The sequence below is a fragment of the Scyliorhinus canicula genome, chromosome 24 (genome assembly GCF_902713615.1).
Source record: "Scyliorhinus canicula chromosome 24, sScyCan1.1, whole genome shotgun sequence".
Lineage (NCBI taxonomy): Eukaryota > Metazoa > Chordata > Chondrichthyes > Carcharhiniformes > Scyliorhinidae > Scyliorhinus > Scyliorhinus canicula.
In genome coordinates, this window is record NC_052169.1 from 1169901 (window position 1) to 1191624 (window position 21724).

Genomic DNA, 21724 nt, shown 5'->3' on the forward strand with positions numbered 1-21724 from the left:
CAGAGAGTCGTGAACACCGCCCAGTCCATCACACAAACCTGCCTTCCATCCATTGACTCTATCTACACCTCCCGCTGCCGGGGGAAAGCGGGCAGCATAATCAAAGACCCCCTCCCACCCGGCTTACTCACTCTTCCAACTTCTTCCATTGGGCAGGAGATACAGAAGTCTGAGAACACGCACGAACAGACTCAAAAACAGCTTCTTCCCCACTGTCACCAGACTCCTAAACGACCCTCTTATGGACTGAACTGATCGCTTCACACATCTTCCCTACTGAGCAGCGCTACACTCCGTATGCTTCACTTGATGCCTCTGTCTATGTATTTACATTGTGTCTTTTGTTTTATGTTTTTTATGTATGGAATGATCTGTTTGGACTGCACGCAGAACAATACTTTTCACTGTCCTCAGTACACGTGACAATACATCAAATCCAAATCGGGTTAAAGCCGCCGCCGTCACCCAGGAGGCACCCAGGCCTCAGCAGCGCTCTAGGCCCGGTCACCATGGTAACCGGCGGCCCACAGCGCGCATGCGCGGCGCAGCCCGGACGGCTGAGGCGGTGACACGCGGGCCTGGTTGCCGCGCAGGCGCGGCGCAGACCGGACGGCTGAGGCGGTGACACGCGGCCTGGTTTCCCCTCGGGCGCAGCCTCGCAGTCGGGTTGGCCGCGCTCGGGTCCTGGTGCAGGGATGTGGCGAGCCACTGCCGTGGTGGCGCTGGTGGCCCTAGTGCTCCACATGCTGATCTCCCATTATCCGGCGGAAGGGCCCGCAGAAGCCCTGCGCTTCATCTTCGATTACCTGTCGGTGCGGCGGGCGCCCGAGGAGGTGGTGGCACAGGCCTGGGACTCACTGATCCGGGCCCCGAGCAGCGGCTGGAGCCGGGTGGCGGTGGGGTGAGTGTCGCCCGGAGTAACCCCGGGGGTCTCTCACCTCCCTCCCCGGGGGTCTCTCACCTCCCTCCCCGGGGGTCTCTCACCTCCCTCCCCGGGGGTCTCTCACCTCCCTCCCCGGGGGTCTCTCACCTCCCACCCCGGGGGTCTCTCACCTCCCACCCCGGGTGTCTCCCCCCCCCCCCCCGCCGCCCCGCTCTCACCCCCCACCCCCCTCTCACCCCCCCACCCCGCTCTCACCCCCCCACCCCGCTCTCACCCCCCCCACCCCGCTCTCACCCCCCCCACCCCGCTCTCACCCCCCCCACCCCGCTCTCACCCCCCCCACCCCGCTCTCACCCCCCCCCGCTCTCACCCCCCCCCCCGCTCTCACCCCCCCCGCTCTCACCCCCCCCGCTCTCACCCCCCCCCCTGCTCTCACCCCCCCGCTCTCACCCCCCCCGCTCTCACCCCCCCCGCTATCACCCCCCCCCGCTCTCACCCCCCCCCGCTCTCCCCCCCCCCACCCCGCTCTCACCCCCCCCCACCCCGCTCTCACCCCCCCCCCACCCGCTCTCACCCCCCCCACCCCGCTCTCACCCCCCCCACCCACCCTCTCACCCCCCCCACCCCGCTCTCACCCCCCCCACCCCGCTCTCACCCCCCCACCCCGCTCTCACCCCCCCCACCCCGCTCTCACCCCCCCCCACCCCGCTCTCACCCCCCCCCGCCCCGCTCTCACCCCCCCCGCCCCGCTCTCACCCCCCCCCCCGCTCTCACCCCCCCCGCCCCGCTCTCACCCCCCCCGCCCCGCTCTCACCCCCCCCGCCCCGCTCTCACCCCCCCCGCCCCGCTCTCACCCCCCCCCCGCCCCGCTCCTCACCCCCCCCCCCCCGCTCTCACCCCCCCCCCGCCCCGCTCTCACCCCCCCCGCCCCGCTCTCACCACCCCCCCGCCCCCGCTCTCACCCCCCCCCGCCCCGCTCTCACCCCCCCCGCCCCGCTCTCACCCCCCCCGCCCCGCTCTCACCCCCCCCGCCCCGCTCTCCCCCCCGCCCCGCCTCCCCCCCGCCCCGCTCTCCCCCCCCCCGCCCCGCTCTCCCCCCCCCCGCCCCGCTCTCTCCCTCCCCCCGCCCCGCTCTCACCCCCCCCGCCCCGCTCTCTCCCCCCCCCGCCCCGCTCTCACCCCCCCCGCCCCCGCTCTCACCCCCCCATCCCGCTCTCACCCCCATCCGCTCTCACCCCCATCCGCTCTCACCCCCCCCCCCCCCCCCCCACCCCAATCCGCTCCTCCCCCCCCCACCCCAATCCGCTCTCCCCCCCCCACCCTTGCTCTCCCAGTCCGGGCCATCCCCCACGTGATCCCTCCCCTTCTAAGTTTCAATTCTGGGGACAGTTCTATTTGTCTCTTGTCTGTCTCTTCCTCACTGCCGGGGCTGCTTAGCATTTCCAGCCATTTCTGACAGCCCCAATGTCCTGTGTGTCACTGGGCCCTGCTCCATGTTGCTGACTGTTTCTATCTCCCTTTTCTTGGCCAGGGTGAATGCCTGCGTGGATGTGGTGGTCTGTGGCATTGGACTCATGAAAGCGCTGGGTTTGGAACATGGAAGTAACGTGGATCACGACATTCTCCAGTCCGGAGAAGAACTGGTGGAGACTTTATCCTATTTCATGCAGAAAGGAGTTGCAGCAGAACGTTTCTTTGCCGACAAAGAACTCTTTCAGAAAATTGCAGAGACTGCGTCCAAATTCCCAGGAGCTCAGGTGCAACTTTTGTTTATTGAGTCACCTGGTTTACCGGCCAACACCCATAATCCATACAGGCCAACACCCACAGTGTGGACCAATCTCCAGCTTGAACAAAGCAGGAGAGCAAACAAGATAAATCAAGGAGGATATTTCAGTGGCACCAAGATGGTCGGAGGAAGGGTAGGCATTGAAGGTGCAAGTTGTTGAGGGAGGTTAGGAGATGCACAGTCTTGAGATTCTGGGAAGAATGAATTTTGTCAAGACTAGTGAAGAGAACGGGAAGGAATGTGATGAGGCTTTCCATGTCCTGAGGATATCCTAAAGTGCTTCACAGCTAATCATTTAGATTTCATAGGTAAACATGGCAGAACTCACACAAATTGAAAAAGATAGATGAACAAACAGATTATCTGAATTGTGCATGCGCATGAAAGGATGTCAGGGCCTTTTTTTAAATAATCTTTATTGTCACAAATAGGTTTACATTAACACTGCAATGAAGTTACTGTGAAAAGCCCCTAGTCACCACATTCCGGCGCCTGTTTGGGTACACTGAATTCAGAATAATATTTTTTAAAAACTTAAAGCACCCAATTATTATTTTTTTCCAATTAAGGGGCAATTTAGTATGGCCAATCCACCTACCCTGCACATCTTTGGGTTGTGGGGGTGAAACCCAGGCAGACACGGGGAGAATGTGCAAACTCCACACGGACAGTGACCTAGGGTGGGATTCAAACCCAGGTCCTCAGCGCCGCACCCACAGTGCTAACCATTGCGCCACGTGCCACCCACTGTGAATTCGGAATATCCAATTCACCTAACAACACGTCTTTCGGGATTTGTGGGAGAAACCGGAGCACCCGGAGGAAACCCACGCAGGCACGGGGAGAATGTGCAGGCTCTGCACAGACAGGATCCGAAGCCGGGAATCGAACCTAGGACCCTGGAGCTGTGAAGCAACAGTGTCAACCACTGTGCTTCCCAGTTATTTAACATCTCATCACAGGTGACATATTTGAACATTAGAAGGGACGAGATGAAAGTTCAGGGGAGAACTGAGAGATCTTCTCTAATTCCAATCTCTCAGACACCCAGTATTTTTCCGAGCGGTTTGGAAACTCATTGTGCCCCAATAATTGTAGAAAAATTATTTTTTTAATTTTCCAATTCAGGGGCAATTTAGTGTGGTCAATCCACCTGTCCTGCACAGCCTTTTGGGTCGTGGGGGTGAAACCCACCCAGACAAGGGGAGAATGTGCAAACTTCACACAGGCAGTGACCCGTGAGTCTAACCACTGCACCACCGTGCTGCCTCGTTACATATTTACACAAATTTGTGAATTTTATTCACCATAACTCGGAGTGTAACAAAATAGAGAATGTTTGTGAGAAGGGATGACCTGAATACGGACGATAAATTCTTGCTGCTTAATTCTGTAAATTTGCAAAAGGTTAGGTTCCAGAGCTAAGGTTCTGTGACTCCTGGACCTAGGTGTTAACTTGGCCAGTATTACCTGCATTCATTTAAAAAAATAAATAAATTTAGAGTACCCAATTATTTTTTCCAATTAAGGGGCAATTTAGCATGGCCAATCCACCTACCCTGCACATCTTTGGGTTGTGGCGGTGAAACCCACGCAGACACGGGGAGAATGTGCAAACTCCACACGGACAGTGACCCAGAGCCGGGATTCGAACCCGGGTCCTCAGCGCCGTAGGCAGCTGTGCTAACCACTGTGCCACCATGCTGCCCATTTCCTGCATTCATGAGCATAAAAAGATTACCATGATTTTACTCTGATGGTCTTAACCCCTAATGAAAAGCATATATAATTTGACCAGCATCCGGTGAAACGAGGTTGTTTCAAATAAGTTTGTATTTGACTTTGTAAATCAGTAGCAGCTTATAATACCCAGAAAAGCAGTTAGAAGCCACATTGTGAGATTCCTTTAATCATTTAAAAAAAATAAATTTAGAGTCCCAATTCATTTTTTCGAATTAAGGGGCAATTTAACGTGTTCAATCCACCTACCTTGCACATCTTTGTATTGTGGGGGTGAAACCCACGGGGAGAATGTGCAAACTCCACACGGACAGTGACCCAGAGACAGAATTGATGCCGTGAGACTGCAGTGCTAACCACTGCGCTGCCCTAAATTCCTTTAATCGTTGCAAGCTCACATTTGTAAACCATTCTTGGTTTGTGATTTCAGACAAAAGTTTGCATTTTTCCTCCTTTTTCTTCTTATTCGTAGAAACTTAGAAAATAAGAGCAGGAGGAGGCCATTCGGCCCTTCGAGTCTGCTCCGCCATTCATTATGATCATAGCTGATCACCCAGCTCAATAGCCTAATCCCGCTTTTCCCCATATCCTTTGATCCCCTTCGTCCTAAGAGCTATATCTAACTGCTTCTTGAAAACATACAATGTTTTGCGCTGCTTCCTGTGCTAACGAATTCCATAGGCTCACCACCCTCTGGGTGAATCTCTGTCATAAATGATCTACCCCTTATCCTCAGACTGTCACCACTGAATCTGGACACCCCCACCACCGGGAACATCCTTCTTGCATCTATCCTGTCTAGTCCTGTTAGATATGAGATCCCACCCCATTCCTTTGAACTCCAGCGAATACAATATTTAAAAAATAAATGTCAAGTACCCAATTAATTTTGTTTCCAATTAAGGCACAACATAGCGTGACCAATTCACCTACCGTGCACATCTTTGGGTTGTAGGGATGAGACCCGCGCAGACACGGGGAGAATGTGCAAACTCCACACGGACAGTGACCCAGAGCCGGGATCAAACCTGGGACCTCGGCGCCGTGAGGAAACAGGCTAATCCACTGCGCCACCGTGCTGCCCCAGCAAATACAATCCTAACCAACTCAATCTCTCCTCATACATCAGTCTTGCCATTCTAGGAATCTGTCGATAAAACTTCTCTGCATTCCCTTTATAGCAAGAACATACCTCAGATAAGGAGACAAAAACTACACACAATATTCCATTGTGGCCTCGTAATAAAGGCCACCATAACAGTTTCCTTCTTTACCACCCGCTGCACTTGCATTCGTACCTTCAGTGACTGGTGGACAAGAACACCCAGGTCTCGTATTCCCCTCTCACTTTATGTCCATTCAGATAATCTGCTTTCTCGTTTTGCTTCCAAAGTGGATAACCTCACATTTACCCAGATTATACTGCATCTGAAGGTGCTGACTCTCACTGGGGTACAGTTCCTGAAGGTGCTGACTCTCACTGGGGTACAGTTCCTGAAGGTGCTGACTCTCACTGGGACACAGTTCCTGAAGGTGCTGACTCTCACTGGGACACAGTTCCTGAAGGTGCTGACTCTCACTGGGACACAGTTCCTGAAGGTGCTGACTCTCACTGGGGTACAGTTCCTGAAGGTGCTGACTCTCACTGGGGTACAGTTCCTGAAGGTGCTGACTCTCACTGGGACACAGTTCCTGAAGGTGCTGACTCTCACTGGGGTACAGTTCCTGAAGGTGCTGACTCTCACTGGGACACAGTTCCTGAAGGTGCTGACTCTCACTGGGACACAGTTCCTGAAGGTGCTGACTCTCACTGGGACACAGTTCCTGAAGGTGCTGACTCTCACTGGGGTACAGTTCCTGAAGGTGCTGACTCTCACTGGGACACAGTTCCTGAAGGTGCTGACTCTCACTGGGACACAGTTCCTGAAGGTGCTGACTCTCACTGGGACACAGTTCCTGAAGGTATGACTCTCACTGGGGGACAGTTCCTGAAGGTGCTGACTCTCACTGGGAGACAGTTCCTGAAGGTACTGACTCTCACTGGGGGACAGTTCCTGAAGGTGCTGACTCTCACTGGGACACAGTTCCTGAAGGTGCTGACTCTCACTGGGGGACAGTTCCTGTAGGTGCTGACTCTCACTGCGGGAGAGTTCCTGAAGGTGCTGACTCTCACTGGGGGACAGTTCCTGAAGGTGCTGACTCTCACTGGGACACAGTTCCTGAAGGTGCTGACTCTCACTGGGACACAGTTCCTGAAGGTGCTGACTCTCACTGGGACACAGTTCCTGAAGGTGCTTACTCTCACTGGGACACAGTTCCTGAAGGTGCTGACTCTCACTGGGACACAGTTCCTGAAGGTGCTGACTCTCACTGGGACACAGTTCCTGAAGGTGCTGACTCTCACTGGGACACAGTTCCTGAAGGTGCTGACTCTCACTGGGACACAGTTCCTGAAGGTGCTGACTCTCACTGGGACACAGTTCCTGAAGGTGCTGACTCTCACTGGGACACAGTTCCTGAAGGTGCTTACTCTCACTGGGACACAGTTCCTGAAGGTGCTGACTCTCACTGGGGGACAGTTCCTGAAGGTGCTGACTCTCACTGGGACACAGTTCCTGAAGGTGCTGACTCTCACTGGGACACAGTTCCTGAAGGTGCTGACTCTCACTGGGGGACAGTTCCTGAAGGTGCTGACTCTCACTGGGAGACGGTTCCCGAAGGTGCTGACTCTTACTGGGGGACAGTTCCTGAAGGTGCTGACTCTCACTGGGACACAGTTCCCGAAGGTGCTGACTCTCACTGGGGGACAGTTCCTGAAGGTGCTGACTCTCACTGGGACACAGTTCCCGAAGGTGCTGACTCTCACTGGGACACAGTTCCTGAAGGTGCTGACTCTCACTGGGACACAGTTCCTGAAGGTGCTGACTCCCACTGGGGGACAGTTCCTGAAAGTGCTGACTCTCACTGGGACACAGTTCCTGAAGGTGCTGACTCTCACTGGGACACAGTTCCTGAAGGTGCTGACTCTCACTGGGACACAGTTCCTGAAGGTGCTGACTCTCACTGGGACACAGTTCCTGAAGGTGCTGACTCTCACTGGGACACAGTTCCTGAAGGTGCTTACTCTCACTGGGACACAGTTCCTGAAGGTGCTGACTCTCACTGGGGGACAGTTCCTGAAGGTGCTGACTCTCACTGGGACACAGTTCCTGAAGGTGCTGACTCTCACTGGGGGACAGTTCCTGAAGGTGCTGACTCTCACTGGGACACAGTTCCTGAAGGTGCTGACTCTCACTGGGACACAGTTCCCGAAGGTGCTGACTCTCACTGGGACACAGTTCCTGAAGGTGCTGAGTCTCACTGGGACACAGTTCCTGAAGGTGCTGACTCTCACTGGGACACAGTTCCCGAAGGTGCTGACTCTCACTGGGACACAGTTCCCGAAGGTGCTGACTCTCACTGGGACACAGTTCCTGAAGGTGCTGACTCTCACTGGGGGACAGTTCCTGAAAGTGCTGACTCTCACTGGGACACAGTTCCTGAAGGTGCTGACTCTCACTGGGACACAGTTCCTGAAGGTGCTGACTCTCACTGGGACACAGTTCCTGAAGGTGCTGACTCTCACTGGGACACAGTTCCTGAAGGTACTGACTCTCACTGGGGGACAGTTCCTGAAGGTGCTGACTCTGACTGGGAGACAGTTCCTGAAGTACTGACTCTCACTGGGGGACAGTTCCTGAAGGTACTGACTCTCACTGGGGGACAGTTCCTGAAGGTGCTGACTCTCACTGGGGTACAGTTCCTGAAGGTGCTGACTCCCACTGGGGGAAAGTTCCTGAAGGTGCTGACTCTCACTGGGGGACAGTTCCTGAAGGTGCTGACTCTCACTGGGGTACAGTTCCTGAAGGTGCTGACTCCCACTGGGGGAAAGTTCCTGAAGGTGCTGACTCTCACTGGGGGACAGTTCCTGAAGGTGCTGACTCTCACTGGGGGACAGTTCCTGAAGGTGCTGACTCTCACTGGGGGACAGTTCCTGAAGGTGCTGACTCTCACTGGGGGAAAGTTCCTGAAGGTGCTGACTCTCACTGGGGGACAGTTCCTGAAGGTGCTGACTCTCACTGGGACACAGTTCCTGAAGGTGCTGACTCTCACTGGGACACAGTTCCTGAAGGTGCTGACTCTCACTGGGACACAGTTCCTGAAGGTGCTGACTCTCACTGGGACACAGTTCCTGAAGGTGCTGACTCTCACTGGGACACAGTTCCTGAAGGTGCTGACTCTCACTGGGACACAGTTCCTGAAGGTGCTGACTCTCACTGGGACACAGTTCCTGAAGGTGCTGACTCTCACTGGGACACAGTTCCTGAAGGTGCTTACTCTCACTGGGACACAGTTCCTGAAGGTGCTGACTCTCACTGGGAGACAGTTCCTGAAGGTGCTGACTCTCACTGGGACACAGTTCCTGAAGGTGCTGACTCTCACTGGGACACAGTTCCTGAAGGTGCTGACTCTCACTGGGACACAGTTCCTGAAGGTGCTGACTCTCACTGGGACACAGTTCCTGAAGGTGCTGACTCTCACTGGGACACAGTTCCCGAAGGTGCTGACTCTCACTGGGACACAGTTCCTGAAGGTGCTTACTCTCACTGGGACACAGTTCCTGAAGGTGCTGACTCTCACTGGGGGACAGTTCCTGAAAGTGCTGACTCTCACTGGGACACAGTTCCTGAAGGTGCTGACTCTCACTGGGACACAGTTCCTGAAGGTGCTGACTCTCACTGGGACACAGTTCCTGAAGGTACTGACTCTCACTGGGGGACAGTTCCTGAAGGTGCTGACTCTCACTGGGAGACAGTTCCTGAAGGTACTGACTCTCACTGGGGGACAGTTCCTGAAGGTGCTGACTCTCACTGGGGGACAGTTCCTGAAGGTGCTGACTCTCACTGGGACACAGTTCCTGAAGGTGCTTACTCTCACTGGGACACAGTTCCTGAAGGTGCTGACTCTCACTGGGACACAGTTCCTGAAGGTGCTTACTCTCACTGGGACACAGTTCCTGAAGGTGCTGACTCTCACTGGGGGACAGTTCCTGAAAGTGCTGACTCTCACTGGGACACAGTTCCTGAAGGTGCTGACTCTCACTGGGACACAGTTCCTGAAGGTGCTGACTCTCACTGGGACACAGTTCCTGAAGGTACTGACTCTCACTGGGGGACAGTTCCTGAAGGTGCTGACTCTCACTGGGAGACAGTTCCTGAAGGTACTGACTCTCACTGGGGGACAGTTCCTGAAGGTGCTGACTCTCACTGGGGGACAGTTCCTGTAGGTGCTGACTCTCACTGGGACACAGTTCCTGAAGGTGCTGACTCTCATTGCGGGAGAGTTCCTGAAGGTGCTGACTCTCACTGGGGTACAGTTCCTGAAGGTGCTGACTCTCACTGGGACACAGTTCCTGAAGGTGCTGACTCTCACTGGGACACAGTTCCTGAAGGTGCTGACTCTCACTGGGGGACAGTTCCTGAAGGTGCTGACTCTCACTGGGACACAGTTCCTGCAGGTGCTGACTCTCACTGGGACACAGTTCCTGAAGGTGCTGACTCTCACTGGGAGACAGTTCCTGAAGGTGCTGACTCTCACTGGGACACAGTTCCTGAAGGTGCTGACTCTCACTGGGACACAGTTCCTGAAGGTGCTGACTCTCACTGGGGGACAGTTCCTGAAGGTGCTGACTCTCACTGGGACACAGTTCCTGAAGGTGCTGACTCTCACTGGGACACAATTCCTGAAGGTGCTGACTCTCACTGGGACACAGTTCCTGAAGGTGCTGACTCTCACTGGGACACAGTTCCTGAAGGTGCTGACTCTCACTGGGAGACGGTTCCCGAAGGTGCTGACTCTCACTGGGGGACAGTTCCTGAAGGTGCTGACTCTCACTGGGACACAGTTCCTGAAGGTGCTGACTCTCACTGGGGGACAGTTCCTGAAGGTGTTTACTCTGGTGACTTTTAACATCAGATGAGAGCAGGAAATGACTGTATTAAAGGCTCTGAATTTAAATAGGCTTCCAACACTCTGTCCAGATTTAGACATCAATAAATATATTAGTTGCAGCTTTTTGCCCTGCCACTCAACATAGACTCAGACTTTGACAGGAGGAGCTGAGAGGGAGAAAACTGACATCTGAACAGGTAGCTAAGTATCACAGTGGCCATGTGAGTTTTTCATAACTGTCCCATTAATTGTGAAAAATGTCCAGAATCCATTTCTAGACTCTGCGCTTTTTCATTCAGATATTTTTGCAGAGAGCACTTGCACTGTGAGAGTTCAGGAATTTACAGTCAATGTGGGTGGGTACAGTTTGACAGCATGAATTAGGAGCAAAAGATAATATGTAAGTGTATCGACTTCACCAATTGTTCTTGCAACATTGGAGCTAATAGATACATTTTCCCCCAGTGAGAACGTTTGAAGCTATAATGGGAAGTGTGAAGATAAATTAAATTAAAGTCAGTCCTGGTTGTTAAGTTTTCTCATTTTATTTTTCTTACAGCATTTTGTTGGAGGAAATGCCGCCTTGATTGGTCAGAAGCTGAGCACAAATCCAAGTTTGTCGGTTAGTTTTGTTATTCCTATGTTGTGGATTTTGAATAGAGTGATCTCACAACAGTGGCGGGAACTGAATTCTCATTATTTGTTCCTCTTAAACACTCTTATTAAACAAACTCATTCCTTTTGTATTGCTGGAGGACTGAAATGTACTCTTTTGTCAGTTTTGTAACATGATTCTCCAACCTATTGAGTTGTATCGTGGGTAGAGATTTAGAGGGATGCAGACTCTCACTGGGACACAGTTCCTGAAGGCAGTGGCGGACTGGGTCTAAAAATATTGGTTGCCAGGAGACAAAGGGGGCCCACCCACAACTACAATGCTATCATTTAATTTTCATAACGAATAAATAAAATTTTCAAAAATTACATATGGAAAAAAGGGTACAATTAAACTTTTTGTGGAAAAAAATGTGTATTTCTTAGTGATTACAGTGTACATGTACTGTACATATTACTGGCAGTAAATACCAAATGTAAATACAGAATGTTATAATTGAATTATTTATTTATTTTTTAAAATTTTAAGTAATTGGTTGATATTTTTAAATAGTTTACTGCACAATTTACACATTAACATAGTTCAAAAGCACAATAGAGCATTGCATGCAGTCCACTATATTAAGAGCAATCGTTTGTGTTCGCTAGATGATTGTGCGAATCTGCCAATAATTGCTTCTGCATCCAATTCATCTAACAGTTCCTTTTCAATGGATAGCAACATGTATGATTCCAAATTCTCCTCAGACAACAAATTTCTTAACCTTGTCTTTATGATCTTTAGCTTTGAAAATGTCCTCTCACATTGGACTTGAGTAACTGATAGTGTGCAGATGACTTTATAAAGTTCATAAAGGTTATCATATGCCTTGTCATGACGTCTGTTGGATGCCAGAATTTTTAGTGTACACGATGGGCAAGTGCTGCAAATTTTACAAATATTGCAACTGGAATCCATATTCTCACTATCATTAAGCAATAGTTAATACATAAAAAGTTTGAAGCAAAAGAAAACAATTCCAATATTACTTGATCTTTGCTGATTTGTGGAAACAGCTTAATAATACCTTCCAATGCTTCATCTTCAACGCCCTTCTCTGCAATAGTTTTAAACTTTGCTGGGTCCAAGCAGGACAAATCTTTATACAACTGTTTGTGTTGTACAAAGCGTGATCCTAGTGACTGGACAATGCGATCCATTATTAAGTTAAACACATTTACTCGAAAATCAGCTAGAGAATCTGAGGGATTTATTTCATCGTCAATAAGCTCATCTGCCATTCTTTTCTTCTTCCTCTGCCTCTTAACTGGCAATGCTGTTTCCAACGCATCAATTTCCAATGTTTGATTTTCATCCATATTCATCTGTGAAATCCTGTCATTACATTTATTTACAAATTCCAAAGCCTTGCTGTGAACGTTATCAAATGTTTTTGTCTATTCCTTCAACTTTGTTGTAGCTGAATCTACCATACTCCATGCAGTAAACATATCTAAACCACTTGTCTGTAGATAACGGGGTTGTAGTTTCAAATATATACAAGTAAGTAAATGCTGTCAATATGGTTTCAAACTTTAGAAGACTTTGAAGTAAAACATTTGCTTAATGTTTTGTTTTTGCATCAAACTTTTCTGAATCTTGTATCATTGATAAGCATGTCAATAGATTGACGAAAGTACTGGCAGCGGCATCATCAAAACGTCCAAATATAGTTGTTGCTGCATTGGATTTTCCTGACCATCTGGCCTCACCAATTAGCTTTAATTGTTTCATTTTGTTTTGTCCTAGATGTTTTCCAACAACTTCTATCCATACTGCCATTCTCTTGTATGATGCTTTCACAAAAGTTGCTATATTCTGGAGCAAATTGAAAAAAGAAACTGCAGGCACACAACATTTTGTTGTTTCAGTTATCATCAAATTCAAGACATGGGATAGCACCATATATGAACATGTTGATCAGCCACATCAGCAATTTTACTTTGTAAACCATTATACTGGCCATGGTAGCTTGCAGCGCCATCTGTGCTATCAGATAAACATTTTTGGGGGTCAATTTTAAGATGCTGTAATGTTTCAATCAATAGATCAAAAAGTCCCTGTCCTGTACCATCATTACTTGGCACAACTGAAAGTAGCCGCTCACAGATAATACCTTTAAGCACATACCGAATAATAATGCTAAACTGATCGATGGATGAATTATCTTGTGTTGAATCAACCTGAATAGAATAATATTTTGCTTGAGAAACTTCATGACTAATTCTTTCTTGTATCATATTCTTCATAATTTTGATTAACATTTTTATAGTTGTTTTACTCGGGTATGCAACAAGTCCACCACGGCCTTTACTTTGAGCCTTTCCTTGTTTCTCTAATCGTTTGATTCTTTGTTTAGACTTGTTTTGCACTGCAGAAACGTGAGCTGCCATAATGGGGTCATATTTTGCCATCAACTGCACTGTAGCTAAAAAATTGCCATGATTCATAACCTCATTATCTAGAGTGTAGGCCGATTCATTTCTGTGACCTCGAAAAGGAAGTGCTTGCTTGCCTAACATCTTTATGATGTCTATAATCCTCATGACAATACTTCTCTGCTTCAATACCTCTTTCCTTTTAATTAGTGATGCTGCAAAAAATTTATCTAAGGTGCCATCATTAACCACACTGATATATTGCTGAGCATTTCTGACATGTGTTGTTGTCGATTCATGTAAAGTCAAGCTCTGGCTAATACGCCTGTAGTCACTAAAGCCACGTACAAAGGGTGATGGATTACAAGTGTTGGGAAACTCAAAGGCTAAGCAGTATGAACAATATAAGCATCTATTTTTTTTGTTATATGTTAGCCATTTTCTTGGGACTGAGTCATTCATAATTTTCCTCTCATACAAACGAGCATCAAATGGCAGATCATCAAGTGGCTGAAGTAGATGTTCAGCAAAAAACTGTTTTAGCTTTGCTCGTGATGAATATTGGAAGATTCCAGTAATTGATCTTTCATTTTCTTGCGTAGGTTCATTTACAGGATGTGCTTCAGAAACCAAGTCATTTATGCTTGAAGGAATATCTGATTCCCTGTCACTAGTTGAAGCTATGTGTTCAGATGTTGCAACTACAGGCAGTACAGATACCGGAACAAGGAAGCCAGAAGATATATTGGGCCTTGGTTGATTAGTAATGAATGCACTTGTATTTGTCTCTACATTCAAAGTAGCTCTTCTCTGTTCTTGTAACTCGCATGTCATTGTATCATCACCATGAGCATTGTTTCTTGCTTCTTGATTATTTGTTGCAGAACTGGATATTGATGTGGATTGTGCTTGTGGTATTATAAACTGTAATAGGCCTGCATCGCTTGGCTGATTCCTTCCTTTCTGCTTTTTGTTCTTTGCGTTTTAGTGACCCAGATTTATGCTTTTTCTTTTCCATGCTGGTAGGGGTAATATTCCTCAAATAAAAACTTAATTAAAAATAGCCCACATTGGGAAAAATGAATATTGATGATTGCAAGAATAACTTGAAGGAACGCCAGATAAACCCCTACTTGATAAAAAATATAAAATAACTTACTTACACTTCAATAGGCTATGTTCATTAGTCAATACTACTGTGGCCTATGCAGCTTCAGAAGAGGAGACAATCCACTGTCCAGTGTTCACACCAGCAAGCAACTGAGACAACTGTTGAAACTTAGAAGTTTGGTCCGACTATAGTAAGATATTAAGAATGGTCCCACGACCAAAGTTTTTTTTTTTTAATTTTAGATTAGCCAATTATTTTTTCCAATTAAGGGGCAATTTAGCGTGGCCAGTCCACCTACTCTGCACATTTTTGGGTTGTGGGGGCGAAACCCACGCAGACACGGGGAGAACGTGCAAACTCCACACGGACAGTGACCCAGAGCCGGGATCGAACCTGGGACCTCAGCGCCGTGAGGCGGTTGTGCTACCCACTAGGCCACCGTGCTGCCCTACGACCAAAGTTAACATGTCCAGTTTTAAAAAAAATTTAGAGTACCCAATTATTTTTTCCAATTAAGGGGCAATTTAGCGTGGCCAATTCACCTAACCTGCACATCTTTGGGTTGTGGGGACGAAACCCACGCAGACACGGGGAGAACGTGCAAACTCCACACGGACAGTGACCCAGGGCCGGGATCGAACCCAGGTCCTCAGCGCCGTAGAACATGTCCAGTTTGATACCAGTGTAGTGTTACAAGTCGCAACCCTTTGAGTTTACCGATCATGGCTTATCACTTCAATATCTTCGACCTCATGATTCACGGTCAAAGGTACCGCTTCTCCTTTTCGGTGACCTCACGACCCTATGTACTGCTTGATGTCCTTTCAAGTTGCCGACCATCTCAAATCACGAACTGTAACTTTATCTTTAAATTCACACACTCTTGCTGAAAATGTGGATTTCCAACTATGTCCGACCCGGATGAACCAGCCCCCCCCCCAACTCCTTCTCACATCCGTTTAACACTGCTTCGTTCCTTCATACACTGAGTGATTATTTGTTTGTTTCTTTATTGCATTTTTATTTGGTATTGCTCTTTTTAAAAACAATTATATTTTATTAAGTTAGAATACAAATCTCAGGAAAGAAGTTGGAGTTTTATTTACCTAATTAATTATAATTTTTAAGGGCCCTTCAGAGATTCACGGGCCCCTTCTTGGCTCTCCGGGCCCCGGACCGATGTACCGGCTGAACCAAGACTACTGCTTGATATCCTTTGAAGTTGCCGACCATCTCAAATCACGAATTGTAACTTTATCTTTAAATTCACACACTCTTGCTGAAAACATGGAATTTCCTTAATTATGCCCGACCCGGGCCCCCCTATTCCACATCTTTCCACTACCTCCCCTGCTTCGTTCCTTTTCATGCACTGCTTATTTGTGTCCTGTTCTCTTTTTTCTCTTATTCCTTTTTATTACTAAAACAGTTGTCTGTGTTTGTTTCTTTATTGCATTTTTATTTGATATAGGGGGCCCACTTCATCAGGGGCCCATTTGCCATCGGGCAAGCTGACACCCTGGCCAGTCCGCCACTGGCTGAAGGAGCTGACTCTCACTGGGAGACAGTTCCTGAAGGTGCTGACTCTCACTGGGACACAGTTCCTGAAGGTGCTGACTCTCACTGGGAGACAGTTCCTGAAGGTGCTGACTCTCACTGGGACACAGTTCCTGAAGGTGCTGACTCTCACTGGGACACAGTTCCTGAAGGTGCTGACTCTCACTGGTACACAGTTCCTGAAGGTGCTGACTCTCACTGGGGGACAGTTCCTGAAGGTGCTGACTCTCACTGGGGGACAGTTCCTGAAGGTGCTGACTCTCACTGGGGGACAGTTCCTGAAGGTGCTGACTCTCACTGGGACACAGTTCCTGAAGGTGCTGACTCTCACTGGGGGACAGTTCCTGAAGGTGCTGACTCTCACTGGGGGACAGTTCCTGAAGGTGCTGACTCTCACTGGGATACAGTTCCTGAAGGTGCTGACTCTCACTGGGGTACGACAATGGTGATTGCCCCGATTACGAACCTTGGGACAGTCAGGACTCTTTGACCATGGAAGTCAACACAGCAAAGCCAAATCCTTTCTTCACCCTTGGCCCACATCGCCGTTGCTGCAGGAGTGAGGAATCGTCAAATTCGGTGATTTTTATCGATCAGATTTCTGAGGCCATTTGTTAGTTTTCCCACCATCTTCTGTCAGAGATTTGTTAACTCAGAATTGTGTTACTCGGCCCTGGGATTGTTTTGAACTGTTGGACCCAGCTGCTTTGTGCTTTAGTCAGCAGCCCTACCACAGGGGCCTATTGATGATGAATCCAGTTTTCCCAGCAGTTGGCATCACTGTTGGTATCACTCTGATGTTGCAGCAGGGATAGTTCCCAAATTCTGAGTACCTGAGTCCATGACAAACAGATCACTAATGCTAAACTATACCTGTTGATCTCTGAAACAACCCCAAAATGTATTGTAAAACCCGTGGTACTGTGCATGTATGATCAGTTATGAGTATTGATGCTCATTTTGGCTGCAGGTGCTGCTGTGTGGCCCAGTTGGTCCCAAACTTCATGAACTCTTGGATGATAAAATTATTGTCCCACCCGAATCGCTGCAGAAGGTGGACGAGTTTCATCTCATTCTAGAGTATCAGGCTGGTAAGTTTCGAGTGAAGAGTTTGTTGCATTGGGGAGAGTGAAGAGTTTGTGAGAGTGAAGAGTCTGGGCGGGAGTGAAGAGTCTGGGCGGGAGTGAAGAGTCTGGGCGGGAGTGAAGAGTCTGGGCGGGAGTGAAGAGTCTGGGCGGGAGTGAAGCGTCTGGGCGGGAGTGAAGCGTCTGGGCGGGAGTGAAGCGTCTGGGCGGGAGTGAAGCGTCTGGGCGGGAGTGAAGCGTCTGGGCGGGAGTGAAGCGTCTGGGCGGGAGTGAAGCGTCTGGGCGGGAGTGAAGCGTCTGGGCGGGAGTGAAGCGTCTGGGCGGGAGTGAAGCGTCTGGGCGGGAGTGAAGCGTCTGGGCGGGAGTGAAGCGCCTGGGCGGGAGTGAAGCGCCTGGGCGGGAGTGAAGCGCCTGGGCGGGAGTGAAGCGCCTGGGCGGGAGTGAAGCGCCTGGGCGGGAGTGAAGAGTCTGTTGTATTGGCGAGAGGGGATGTTCTAAATGCAAAGGCCCGTCAGAACACCACAAGTGCTTCCATTGGTCTTCATCATCAGTGTTTCATCGGTCATAGAATTTACATTCCAGAAGGAGGCTATTCAGCCCATCGAGTCTGCACCAGCCCTTGTAAAGAGAACCCCACTCCTTCACCATCCCCTTTATCCTCGTAACCCCACCTAACCTTTTTGGACACTAAGGGCAATTTAGAATCGCGAATCCAACTAACCTGCACATCTTTGGACTGTGGGAGGAAACCGGAGCACCCGGAGGAAACCCACGCAGGCACAGGGGGAGAACGTGCAAACTCCATTCAGACAATGACCCAAGCCGGGAATCGAACCTGGGACCCTGGAGCTGTGAAGCAACAGTGCTAGCCAGTGCGCTACCGTACTGCCAAGCAAATACTTGTGAAGTGTAATTGCTGTTTAGAAGATGGGGAAAGCTGGTCAGATTTCACTGAAAGATCCCAGAATCAGCAACGAGATAGAAAATCCTTGTTAACACCATTTTTATAGGTTTTGCTTTGAGATTGAAGAAGAGTAGAACAAAGTGAATCATATATTAGTGATGAGTTTTAAAGAGGTGGAAGGAAAGACTAGGAGAAAGGGAGAAGTTCCAAGGTCTTTGGTTTCTACAAAGACACTTGTAAGGAGGTGATTGAAACCGGACTTGGCCGCATGGTTTGAGCAGTTTCATCGACTGTATCGCCTGACTTTGTATCAATCTTCCCTTTAGCTCAGAAGGTGTATTAGCCGCATTCCCGGCATATTGGGCACATGGCCTAAGGGAGTAGGGTAGCACGGTGGTGCAGTGGTTAGCCCTGCTGCCTCATGGTGCCGAGGTCCCAGGTTCTACCCCGGCTATGGGTTACTGTCCGTGTGGAGTTTGCACATTCTCCCCGTGTCTGCATGGGTTTTGCCCCCACAACCCAAAGATGTGCGGGGTAGGTGGATTGGCCACGCTAAATTGTTCCTTAATTGGAAAAAATGAATTGGGTACTCTAATTTATTTTAAAAACTTAACCTAAGGGAGTGCTGCTTTCTAGGCCATCTGCCTTTACTGTGTTTGCTAAAAGCTCCTCAGCACTGTTTGAAGAAGAGCGCACCTCTTGCTGTATATAAGTATAAGGCTTTGTCTAAATCTCATACTGTAAGTCTTGGCATTACTTACTACATGCAGCCTGTCAGATTGCTGACATGCAAGCAGCAATGGGAATACAGTGAAAACTGATGTTAAATGCTGTGAATTATATAACATACCAAGGTCTTTGTGAAGAATGAAACTAAATACTGGCTCTTGTATGTTGTGTAGGGGATGTGTTGGGGGAGATTAAGGCTCCTCAAGCCAACCGCTTCATCTTCTCCCACGATGTGTCGAATGGGGAGATGAACAAGATGGAGGCATTCATCGCCAGTCTGGAGGAGTTTCAACCTGAGCTGCTTGTCCTTTCGGGTCTGCACATGATGGAGGGACAGGGGAAAGAAGAGCGAAACAGGAGACTGCAGGAGGTAAGGGATATGAACACTTGTTATTCGATAAGGGTTACGTCCCTCGGGGCGTAGTAGTTAGCATTGCTGCCTCGTGGTGCTGAGGACCCAGGTTCGATCCCGGCCCCGAGTCACTGTCCATGTGGAGTTTGCACATTCTCCCCGTGTCTGCGTGGGTCTCACCCGCACAACCCAAAGATGTGCAGGTTAGGTGGATTGGCCATTCTAAATAGCCCCTTAACTGGAAAAAAAAAGAATTGGGTACTCTGAATTTATATTTAAAGAAAGGATTCCGTCCCTCAGCATCAGGTATTAAGATGATGCTGTGGTAGAGTCTTCAGTCTCTGTTCCTGGAACACTCGCCTGAAACTTCGACCATTAACAACCCGCACATCATTTCTGATTGTTTTATTCAGTCATTAAAAGCGACAGTGTAATTTTGGATTGCAAAGATTAACCTCCTTCTTTAGTGCTTATCCAAATACTTCTCAAAAGTTGAGGGTTCCTGCCTCCACCATCCTTTCTGCTAGAGAGTTCCAGATTCCCACCACTCTTAGTGAAAAAGCTTTTCCTCAAATCCCCTCTGCACCTCCTGCCCATTACTGTAAATCTATGCCTCTGGTTATTAACCCCTCTACTAAGGGGAAAAGCTTCTTTAGCTCACTGTTTAGCTCACTGGGCTAAATCACTGGCTTTGAAAGCAGACTAAGGCAAGCCAGCAGCACGGTTCAATTCCCGTAACAGCCTCCCCGAACAGGCGCCGGAATGTGGCGACTAGGGGCTTTTCACAGTAACTTCATTTGAAGCCTACTCGTGACAATAAGTGATTTTCATTTCATTTCATTTCATTCTTCCTATCCACCCTATCTAAGCCCCTCAATTTTATGTGCCTCAATCAGGTCCCTCCTCAGCCTTCTCTGCTCCAAGGAAAACAACCCCAGCCTATCCAGTCTCTCTTGACAGCTGAAACACTTCAGCTAAGGAAACATTCCACACCCTCTCTAGTGCAGTTACTTCCTCCCTGTAATATGGCGACCAGAACTGCACATAATCTCCCTGCTCTATATTCTGTGGCTCGATTAACAAAGGCAAATATCCCATGTGCCTTCGTACCCACCTTATCTACCTGACCTGTCTTTGGGGATCTATGGACTTGTACAGCAAGGTCCCTTTGTTTCTCTGTACATCCCGGGGTCATCTAAGCCCTGTAATCTAAGGCTTTCCTCCTCCCTATTTACCACACCACCAATTTTCGTATCATCTGCGAAATTACTGATCATACCTCCTATATTCATGTCCAGATCAGTAGTGTATACATACAAACAACAAGGGACCCAGCACCGATTCCTGCAGAACACCACTGGTCACAATCACAAAAACAACCGTCAGCCATTGCCCTCTGCCTCCTGCCACTAAGCCTATTATGGATCCAATTTGCTGAATTGCCCTGAATCCCATGAGAGACCTCGTCAGAGCCCTTACTGACGTCCATGTCGACTTCATCAACTCCACTACCTTCATTTATACACACTTTAAAAAAAAAAAAATTAGAGTACCCAATTCATTTTTCCAATTAAGGGGCAATTTAGTGTGGCCAATCCACCGACCCTGCACATCTTTGGGTTGTGGGGGCGAAACCCACGCAGACAGGGGGAGAATGTGTAAGCTCCACACGGACAGTGACCCAGAGCCGGGATCGAACCTGGGACCTCGGTGCCGTGAGGCAGCAGTGCTACCCACTGCGCAACCGTGCTGCCCTTCATCTACACACCTAATCACCACCTCAAAAACTTCAATCAAAATTGTACGACATGATCTCCCTTTGACAAAACCATGCTGACTACCCTTGATTAATCCTTGTCTCTCAAAGTGGAAATTAATTCAGTTCCTCAGAATTTTTTCCAATAGTTTCCCTACCACTCAAGTTAGACTCACTGGCCTGTAATTTCCTCCCACCCTTCTTGAATAATGACCCCACATTATCTGTTCTCCAGTCCTCTGGCACTCTCTTGTGGCCAGAGAAGATTTGAAAATTATTGTCGGAGCCTCTGCAATCTCCTCCCTTGACTCCCACAGCAGCCTGGGGATCTCATCTGGCCCTGGGGATTTATCCACTTTTAAGCCCACGAAAACCGTTAATACCTCCTCCTTCTCATCGTTAATGTGTTCAAGTACATCACAGTGCCCCTCCCTGACTTCTATACTAACATCGTCCTTCTCCAGAGTGAACACTGATGTACAGTACTCACCTAGTCTTCTGGCTGCACACACTTTGCCACATTGGTCCCTAATGAGCCCTACTCTTACCCTGGTCATCCTCTTGTCCTTAATATAGTTATAAAATACCCTTGGATTGTCCTTTATTTTAATGCCAGTGCTTTTCCCTGTTCACTCCTAATTTTTTTTTTACGTAGCCTCCTGCACGCTCTATACTCCCTCAGGGTGCCGCTGTTTAGAGCCCTCGGTATCTGCCATAAGCCTCCCTTTCTTTCCTTATTCAACCCTGGAAAGCCCTTGACATCCAGGGTTCTCTGGACTTGTTGCTCCCACCCT

General features: G+C 49.1%; 1 protein-coding gene across 2 annotated transcripts in view; it reads left to right on the plus strand.

Moving 5' to 3' along the window:
- Nucleotides 1–605: 605 nt before the first annotated feature.
- adpgk (ADP-dependent glucokinase) overlaps nucleotides 606–21724 on the plus strand; it is a 32748-nt gene continuing 11629 nt past the window's right edge. For both annotated transcript variants that reach the window (XM_038784168.1, XM_038784169.1), the window contains exons 1-5: nucleotides 606–901; nucleotides 2415–2640; nucleotides 10963–11025; nucleotides 17075–17195; nucleotides 18996–19192. In XM_038784168.1, the coding sequence (XP_038640096.1) occupies nucleotides 696–901; nucleotides 2415–2640; nucleotides 10963–11025; nucleotides 17075–17195; nucleotides 18996–19192 (813 nt within the window). In that variant the 5' untranslated portion in view covers nucleotides 606–695. The remainder of the gene's footprint in view (nucleotides 902–2414; nucleotides 2641–10962; nucleotides 11026–17074; nucleotides 17196–18995; nucleotides 19193–21724) is intronic.